The following is a 10,659-nucleotide window of genomic DNA, read 5'->3' as shown; positions in this document are numbered from 1 at the left end:
TCTGTGTTAAGCTGCAATTGGCGTGTCACCTTCATAAAGGCTGAGTAGTGTTCCTGGTGTTCTTGGAACATCGGCGGTGTATATTGTATAGAGTAGAGGTAACAGGACCGTTCCTGTACTCGGTCAGGACTTGTCTTAACCACTACAGCTCCGGCAGCCCAATTATGATGAGATTAATCCTGTCATTGCCCCACTGTATCCATAGCCTCTGATTTTGTATGTTAGTCCTTTATGCCAGACTTTGTCATTTTGCTTTCGTTCAGGAAGGCTGCTCCTGCATACTGCTTGTCATTAAATCCAACTGTTATGCACTCTGTTAGTCTGAGTACTTGTAGTTTGCTGGAGTGTTCTGCTCGGAATCCAAAATAAGCTTCTGGAATTATTCCTAGCCTGTCTGTTTCTGATTGGAGTTTGCTTAGTATGACTTCTTCTACAATCTTTCAGCCTGACAGCTGGAAGTAAGCTTATCCGCCTGTAGTTTTGCGAAAACCTGTGGTCTTTTCCTGGCTTTGGAATCATGATAACGTGGTCTTCTTTCCATCGGTTTCGGGAAGAGCCTGTATCTTTTGGAGAACTATTTTTGAGTAGTTGTTTATTTCTGGAGATGTGGGAGTGATTCTCCCGTCTGGTTCTTCGACTTCTTTGATGAAGTCTACGTCTTCGTGATAATTTAGTGTACACTCTCTCGAGACAGTCCTCCTCATAATGTCGACTTTTTTTCCAATGGTGTAGACGATACTATTTTCTCCATGTAATGGGAGCTCTTGCTGTGTTAACTTTTTTGCCTTTTGTATATTTGTTTCTAATCCGGTCTCTGTTGCTCCTGTTTTTAATTGTGAATATATTTCTGCAGACTCTTCTGTTCTGCGAAACATAATACTGATGTCATCAGCAATCTATATTGATCTATTTGTTAGATCAGTTCTTCCTATATTTAACTGTCTTCGTCACATATTCGAGATATATTTGATATAACTTGTGTATATTCATTTAGTAGTAGATCTGTGGGATTGTGTATATCAATGTCGTATTCCTACGATTTGCTTCATTGTGAATGTAGTCAAATGTAGATAATTGTCGAAAAGCAGTTTGATATTCACCGATAATATGTTCAGTTAACTGTTGGGAGTCGTTTATTGAGGATATAAGTAAAAACTTCGTAAGCTATGCACAAGAGGGTTATACAACGATAATGTTGGCATTTCAGTTTATCCCCTATTTATAGATTGCTCATTTAAGAGCGTAGGCTCAAAATTTCGGGCTTATGCATTTTAAATGCATTTATTTTTTTCGAATCCTGAGAAAACTAATAAATATTTTTAAAAAATTTAAACGCAGAACGAAAGATTACATTATTACCGACGGCCGAAAGTCCCATAGAATAAACAAAAAGTTTCTTTTGAATGAGATATTTGAAATTAAAAATCATACTTAATTTTCTCTTTTTTTTTCACCCCTGTAACTTACTAAAATAAACATTATAGAAGTTTTCAGGGACTTTCGGCCCTCGGTAATAATGTAATCTTTAATTCTGTGTTTAAATTTTAAAAAAATACTTATTAGTTTTCTCAGGATTTGAAAAAAATGAATGCATTTAAAAAGCATTGGTCCGAAATTTTGCGCCTACACTCTTAATCATAGTTTTCCAGTCACTAAGTATTTTTCATTATTCCAATTCCAAATCTGGTTTATAAGCGCATGCATTTGTCCTGCTAGATGTTCGCCACCTAATTTATATAGTTTGGAAGGGTAATTGTTAATACCTGAAGCCTTGTTTTTCCTTCCTGATTTCTGCATAGATTTGTTCGGGGTATGTATTCAAGAGCTTCCGTAACTGGAAAACATTTTGAGAAACAAGTCTCCGCACCGAGAAGATCACTGTCGGTTCCCGAAGGCCGATACAACGGCTAAGTTGTTAAATGGTAAAAATATACACTCTTTTTACTTCTACTTAACTATATTTTTTATGTACAAAATCGGAATAAATAAAATATACAAAGTTTAAATCATTTCAATCACTGTTTTCATCATATGTCTGTAAACTAAGTTTAAATGTGTTAATACTACTTATCGAATGCAACCCTAATATATTTGGATTGTTTCTAATCGTATCATACAAAAGTTTCACAGTTAAACTATTATCTAAACAAGGTTTCTTGGCACACGAATATGCAAAAGCCGTTTTCTGTTCAGCACTTTCTAATGATAATTTGCATTTTGGTTTAAACATAGGTTCATCTTCAACTACTTCTACTTTACATTCTAGAGTATCATCAAATATGTTGTTGGAATTTCGAATGAATGGATCAGGAATTGGAAAGTTAAAACCAAATTGAAGTTTGTTGTCTCTGATTTTGTATCCTTTTTTTCGGGAAATCATTGCTGTTATTATATTCCTTACAAATACCTAAAAATATAGAAACCATTAACACTAGGAACAACAGAACATGTAAATAGATTGATCAAATACAAAAATATACTGTTATAAAACCTATTTCAAGACATCACTTCAGCGGAATGATTAACGCCCTCTTTAGACTCATTTGTTGCGGAAATCAGTCTGCATGAATCTATTTTAATTCACATTCCTTGTGTGACTTGTTCATCGTCCAAATTATCCAATGTCCTCTATTATCTGGTGCTTTCATCTCAGTTTGGGTCTTCCCCTTAGTCTACCTCATTTCTATATGATTACTAGGAATCGATAAGAATCCACATTCTGTATCACATACCACGATGGTACGACTTGACATCTGGAATTGTTCTTCTCCACTTTATTGAAATGAAAATATGGTCTATTTGATTTCCTTTAGTTGATATTACTATGTTACCTTTGATGTGTTTAAAGTGTATACTCATTATAAATGTGTTTGTTACATAGCATTATTCCATTAGTATTAGTTTTGGGGTGGATCATTTCCTTGTCAGCTACATCTTTGTTTATTTCTTGTTTACCTATTAGTACATTAAAATCCTATAGTATATTCATCGGTACCATTAGAATTAAGATGGCAAAAAACAAAATCACGCGAAACACCCACAGACCAACATACAATCTAGACAAATTAAAATCGGCTCCAGGACGACACATGTTTAGGGAGGAACTCCAACTTAAAATAAGAAAACGTGAAGTAAATAGCTGGGAAGATTTGGCAGATGGTTTGACAGAAATAGCTGAAGATAAACTGGGTAAAAAAGAGAAACATAGAAAAGAATGGATGTCAGATGAAACTTGGAATATTATCGAGGAAAGAAAACAGCAAAAGAAAGATATTTTGCAAGCAAGAACTGTAGAAGAAACAGCGAACGGACAACAAGAATATGAAACAATAAATAAAGCAGTTAGAGGAAATGCAGGAAGAGACAAAAGAAGGTGGGCTGAAGAACTGGCAAAATAAGCAGAAACAGCTGCACAACACAACAGAACTAAAGAGCTATACCAAATTACTAGCCGACTAACAAAAAATGGGAGCAACTGTTCAAACATTGTAAGATCCAAGACAGGCGCATTACTTACAACAACAAATGACCAAGTAGAGAGATGGAAAGAGCATTTTCAGGAATTGCTAGGCACGCCCAGGGAAAACGCAGATGAATTTGTCGAAAACCCGCAGAATGTAGACTTGCGTATATCTTGCGAGGCACCTTCCAAAACGGAGATAATAACAGCTATCAAATTTCTGAGAAATAACAAGTCTCCGGGAATCGATAACATTGCTGCCGAAATACTTACAACTGATCCGCATCTAACTGCTGAACTTTTGCTCCCCATAATCCGAGAGGTGTGGGAAACAAACCGCATTCCAGCGGGATGGAAAAGGGGTAACATTATTAAGCTTCCAAAAAAGGGCAACCTCACACTGTGCAAAAATTGGAGAGGAATAACCTTGCTTACTGCAATAAATAAAATCTTCACGACCATCATACTTAAAAGATTAACAAACAAGATTGAATTTCGAGCTGGTCAAGCAGGATTCAGACCAGAATCCTCCTGCATAGACCACATTAATACTGTGAGGGTAATATTGGAACAATAGGTTGAACGGAACACACCCCTATACATGGTTTTTGTTGACTTCGAGCGTGCCTTTGACAGCTTATCTCATGGTGCTTTATGGAAACTTTTAGAGCTAAGAAACATTCCGCATAAAATAATTTACATTATAAAGTCACTGTACACTTAGGCGAAATGCAGCGTGACACACAATGGAATCAACAGCGACGAATTTGAGATACTTACTGAAGTCAGACAGGGAGGCGTGCTTTCTCCGTTTCTTTTTAACATAGCAGTAGACTATGTTCAGAGTATCAGAGAATGGATATATGAGAGAATCAAATCTCTCATATATCAAAACGACAGCAACAAAAACGAACTAGCAAGGTTAAATAGAGAAATTAAAAGAGCATGTAGGGATGATAAAAATAAACACATAAATGAAAAATGCGAAGAACTAGAGACACATGCAAACCGGTATGAATCCCATGAGTTATATAACAAAGTCCGATATCTATCCAGGGAATTTAAACCAATCACACAAACAACAATGGATCAAAACCAACATATTATAAATGACGAGAAAGGGATTGCGGAGGTATGGAGAAAATATTGTCAAAGTCTATATGTAGATGATCCCCAGAATGCAAATCATGACGAGTTCACTGCAGAGAGAAAACCAAACATTTTAAAGTAAGAGGTAGAAAAAGCAATCAAAAAGTTATAAAATAGAAAATCTCCTGGCGCAGACCAGATCACCGCAGAAGTTTTAAAAGAAACTGGAGATGTGGGAGTAAATGTTATGCATATGATTTACAAAAAGATTTGGGAAACCGGAGAGTGGCCCAACGACTGGACATCATCCACTTTCATTCCTATATTCGAAAAAGGAACTCCGCTAGATTGCAGCAACTACAGAACGGTAACCCTAATATCCCATGCAAGCAAGGTTCTACTTCATGTAATACATGAAAGACTAAAAGCTTTTCTATTGCCTCAGATATCAGAGGAACAAGCGGGATTTCTCTCAGGAAAAGGCACAAGAGAACACATCCTTAATGTCAGACAGCTAATCGAAAAACTCATGAATTCAATACTTCTATGCTTATGTGCTTTGTGCATTACACAAAGGCCTTCGATAATGTCAAATGGCAGCAGCTATGGTCCATACTAGCGGAAATGGAAACACCCTACCACTTAATTCAACTAATTAGAAGTCTATATGAAAATAATAAGTGCACAGTAAAAATTAACAACACCCATTCCGATCATTTCAGAACAGAGGCAGGTGTCAGGCAGGGATGCATAATCTCGCCAACTCTGTTAAATATCTACAGCGAACACATTATGCGAAAGGTACTAGACGGATGGAAGGGTGGAATATCAGTAGGTCAAAAAATCAGTAACTTGAGATATGCTGATGACACTTTAATGATCGCGGCAAATCAAGAAGAAATGGAAGACATAATGAGATGTCTGGAGGAGAAAAGCAAAACATATGGACTAAAGCTAAATAGGAGTAAGACAAAGATCATGATAGTAGACAGAGCTCGGAATAATCTTCAATACGTTAAAGAAATTGGGGGCTTTGAAGTAGTAAATAGTTTCATATACCTGGGGTTCCTAATAAAAAATGACGGAGGGTGTCACAGAGAGATACGTAGAAGGTTGACTATTGCTAGAACAGCTATGATGAAACTGGTAACAATTTGGAAAAATTCTAGCATAACAATACACACAAAACTAAGGCTGGCAAGGGCACTCATTTTTCCCATAGCCACATATGCATCCGAAACGTGGACCTTAAAGAAAGCAAATAAAAATAAACTAGCAGCTTTTGAAATGTGGATATACCGCCGCATGTTAAGAATACCCTGGATTGATCATCGCACTAACGTATCTCTATTAGAACAATTTAAAGTACAGGATAGATTGCTTAAACAAATACAACAGAGATATTTTCAATATTTTGGACACATTGCTAGAACAGGTACGATGGAAAAACTGATAGTCGAGGGTAGAGTTGAAGGAAAGAGACCTAGGGGAAGATCTCCAAGCCGTTGGGTAGATCAAACAAAAATATTGATTAACCAAGGGTTACATGAAGCCGAACAACTAGCCCAGGACAGGGAAGGAGGAAGGAAAATCGTGAAAAAACTGTAAAGGCCTGATGGTGTCACCACATCCCAAAAGGGATTAGGACTGAGGAGGAGGAGCGAATCTGCTAAGCGAAGAGCTAAGCGATCTGAAATACGCCGACGATATCTACCTGTTAGGACAAAGGTTCCAAGATGTGGCTGATCAACTGGAAACACTTTCAACTGAAGCCAATAAAGTAGGTTTGAAAATCAATATTAGTAAAACCAAATCCATGAGAGTAAATGCAGATTGAAAATGTGGAAAACTGTATGTATCTTGGAAGTGTCATAACAGAAAGCGGAGGTATAGAGGACTATATTCGTATGATGATACAAACACCTCAACAAGCATTCAGCTTGCTCAACCATCTGGTGAGTATACTACAAGGACAAAGATCCGCATATTCCAGTCAAATGTCATGTCTGTTCTACTCTACGGATGTGAAACCTGGAAAGTGACAAAAACCCTTACAGATAAACTGCAGGTCTTTATTAATAAATATCTACGACGAATTGTTCATATTTTCTAGCCTAACATCATCAGAAACGAAGATCTACCAAAAAAGGGTAGAACATCAAATAAAGTCCAGAAAGTGGGGTTGGATTGGTCACACACTCAGAAAAAATGATTCCAGTATTGCAAAGATTGCCCTAGAGTGGAATCCCCAAGGAAGAAGAAAAAGACGTGGCCCAGTACAAACCTGGAGAAGATCCATCATGGACGAGATAGAGGTCAAGGAAAGTCTTGGAATGAGGTGAAAGCCTTAGCGCAAAATAGAACCCGATGGCGCGTTTTCACTGAGGTTCTATGCTCCACTTAGGAGTTCCAGAACCTTGCATTAAAATTTAGCACTAATGTCTTTTAGTTTACAGCGAATTAGGAAAGCTGTTCCATTACGGCACTGTTTTGTTTCTCTGGATTTTCTTTTTGGAAGCATAGCTTTCTTATCGCAGTTATATATGAAATGTATTGATTGATACAATGGATTGCGGCAAGATGTGAAAAAATAAAAGAACATAAAATAAAATAAAATCGAATTTAATTCAATTAAAAACCATCGCTTATACATAGATGATAAGAAAGATATGATTCCCCCCCTAAGGCACTCTCGGAGTGCTTGTTGCACTTAATGTGTTTGTTGTTGAAATGTTAAATTTATTTCCTATTGCTTTTTTCTGATAATCCTTTTATGAATGGTATTGTTTATGTGGATGCTGTAGGATCCTGTTATAAGTTGTTTTGTTCCATTCAGTCGTTTCTTGAAAATTCCTTATTTATAAACAACGAAGGATAAATCATTTTTTATTAAAACAGATGTTAACAAATAATGTTCTTAGAGGATCAACAATTTGTCTAAAACCTGTACTAAAATCCAGTGCAGTCCATAATATAAAATTATGACAGTATACTACAGTAGACTCCCTCTATAACGAGAACTGAAATGGCAGACTAATTACCTCGTTATAAGCGGATTTCGTTATATCCAACAACAATAATATTGTGCATACATATGAATATGTAGTTTTATAAAACATTAACTTTCTATAGTGAAGCCATTCGGAGCAATATAAGATGCTAATAAATATTGTTTGAATGGCGTTTTTAAAACAAAGTTGTTTACTTTTATTGTCAATGAAATGCATTAAAACAAAAAAGAGTTGTTTACTTTTACTGTCAAGGATATACGTTAAAACAAAAAATCTGTATTCTGTAAATATGTATAAAGCGTATAGCGTAAGTTATTTTGTCATTTTTGACTGCTTTAAATTGTCCAGTATTCTATCTATCATATTTTCTAAAGATGTGAAACAGTTTTATGCTTCTTCATTTGCGTTTTGTCCTTGGATAAAGTTTCTGACAACCTTTAAAACACTTTCCACATCTTGTCTATTAGGACCCATATTATTAGGTGTGAATGGTCAACCCAATACAATGACACTTGTGAATCATAAATTGTACATTTCCGACTAAGAATCATAAATTGTAAGAAGTTTATTGCGGGCGGCCCGCAGTCAAAAAGGGTATTTATTTATAGCTACGGCCGGGCCAAAACTTAAAAAATACGTTTTTCAATCTTATTGTCTCTCGTTATAAGCAAATTTACCTCGCTATAAAGGGTTATAGTTCAATAGAAATTTCACGGGACATCTAATGTACCTCGTTATAAGCGAAACCTCGTAATAACCGTGTTCGTTATAAAGGGAGTATACTGTATTAGTAATTCCATTGTAAATTATGAGGAAAAATAATATTCTACCCTAACACAGGAAGTATTTGGTCTTCCATTTAGTTTACTTTCAAGATCTAGATTAAATTATATTTTTATATTGCTAAATTATATAAATATAATATTTTAATTAAAAATGATGCATCAACAATGTGTTTTGTAGTTTATTAACTTACTGATGTTTTTTGAGAAGCTTCTTCTAATATGGATAACTATTACATTTCCATTGAGAAATTTGGTAAACCATAAATTAAGTTTTAATAAATGAAAGCAACTGTTTTGGTTTTTTTATCATCTGCTTTCATGTTTCAAGACTACTAATTCCATTGGAATCTACATTTATTTCCAACATAATCTTGCAATCTGAGATCAATCAAATTAGGTTTTTTCTTGTAATTTAAAACAAATCACATACTATCATGTGTTAATACAATTCTAAAGTCTTTTAGTTTTCATTTATGTTTTTATAAGCAACAGATGTAGATTTTATATTCACTTATATTCATTGTTATAACTAAGGCAGCAAAAACAAAGTATTTTGTTTAATTTTTCAAAACTTACAAACTGGATAATACAAGTATTGTATTGGATATAAAATAGTTTAACATCTATATAACCAGTAGCAAGTGTACCTACCTGACAAGCATGTACCATTAAGTCTGTAACTTTATCAGAGGCCCCCTTCATACCATTTTCCCAAGCTACTATAGCTACTTTACAAGAAACAAAATTACTATCTGGTAAAAAAAGTTCTGCTGCCGCACTGCGGTTTTCAAATTCAGATGGTGCTACATTTGTAGGACTCAAAGGTTGCAAATAATCTGAATATTTGATGTTTTCAAAACCACCCTTTTCATTTGATGATCTCGTATGTTTCGGTTTATTGTTAGAACTACATTTTGCGAGGATAGCCAGTATGAAATAATTGTGACAACGGATTTGTTCAGTTGTTATTAATATTTTTCTTGCTTCACTGTCAAAATGTTCTTTGGTTATAGGCGAGCTGAAAAGAAACCATTTTCTTAGCAATGCGAAGTACTCCTTTTTCATTTCTTCAGTGAGACAGGCTTCTAATTCATTTCGAGCTTCATTTAAATCTGAAAGAGCTGTTGATGGACAATTAAAATATGTTCAATGTTGAATTAAGTAAGCACTTACCCATTATGATATTTTTATCTTTAAAATAAATTAAATTTAATACTTTTAAATAAATAAAACATATGTGCTAATAAAATCAGAACCGACAGCTTAATATATTAGTAAATAGATGCAAACATTTTTTATATTCAATTATTTATTACTGTAAATAAACAGCTGTCTGTCACAATTATTTGACAGTGACAATCTGCTGGTGACAACCAGAGTACGTAGCCCTCTAGTAAGGTAAGTCCCATAGAAAGATTTGTGAGAAAGTTTATAGCACTATATGCGGACGGGCCGAAACTAATTTTAGGCGGCAAAATTTAAAAAGTATGCCTTTATTGGAAAATAAATAGTCATAAAATAAGAAATAAAAACTTATTCTGTGCCAAAAAATATATTCTCTCTGTCCAAAAATATAGTATACACTTACGCATTTTTATATATAAATTTATAACATAATATTAGATAGAGTAATATATTATGGTACAGGAAAAAACAATCCAGAGTCCCGAAAACGACAACATAAAACACAGATATCTTGACACTTAATATTTGTATAATTTTCTTTGGTAAAGTATTGGCAACAAATATCCTCCTCCTCATTCCTTAAGCCCTGTTCATTGTGTGGGTGGGGACACTCTAAATATTGTTAGCTTGCTGTCTCCATTGGCTGCAATCCTGTACCAGATAGACAACTTCATGTAGGGATTTTTCCACCAATCTTTATTTAATCTCTCCCCCCCCCCCTGATCTTCCTATTGATAATGCCTCTATATTCATTAGTATTGGTTTATTATAAGTTCCATACCTTCTAAAATACTCTTCCTTAAAGGACCATCTGTAGATAATAAAGTGTAAACTCTAGCATTTCTGCGATGTTGCTCTTCAGGATCATCACAAATTAGTATGTCACTATTGCTCAGACGTAGAAGGTCCATGAAAATCTATAATGAAATTAAAATTATTAAAATTAAGAATGTATGACTTTTTTATACTTCTATGAATGCGATTATAAAAGTTAAGAGTTGTAATTATTTTAAAATATATATACTATATAAATAAAAGATTCATGTTGGTTAAGATTTAAAGGTAATTTAACTACAGAAGTAAAATGTACAAAATAGTATTGAGTTTGTATTTACTAATAAAATTTTGG

At 34.6% G+C, this 10,659-nt stretch overlaps 1 protein-coding gene across 1 annotated transcript; it reads right to left on the bottom strand.

Moving 5' to 3' along the window:
* Positions 1–1,945: 1,945 nt before the first annotated feature.
* On the bottom strand, positions 1,946–9,693 carry LOC140439282 (transcriptional adapter 1-like). The gene is made up of 3 exons (XM_072529098.1): positions 9,519–9,693; positions 8,997–9,466; positions 1,946–2,407 (listed from the first exon to the last, which is right to left on the bottom strand). The coding sequence occupies exons 1-3, from the start codon at positions 9,520–9,522 to the stop codon at positions 2,012–2,014; spliced, it is 870 nt and encodes a 289-aa protein (XP_072385199.1). The 5' UTR covers positions 9,523–9,693; the 3' UTR covers positions 1,946–2,011.
* Between the last annotated feature and the right edge of the window lie 966 nt (positions 9,694–10,659).

The sequence above is a fragment of the Diabrotica undecimpunctata genome, chromosome 4, assembly GCF_040954645.1.
Source record: "Diabrotica undecimpunctata isolate CICGRU chromosome 4, icDiaUnde3, whole genome shotgun sequence".
Taxonomy (NCBI): Eukaryota; Metazoa; Arthropoda; class Insecta; order Coleoptera; family Chrysomelidae; genus Diabrotica; species Diabrotica undecimpunctata.
This window is presented reverse-complemented; position numbering and strand designations above follow the sequence as displayed.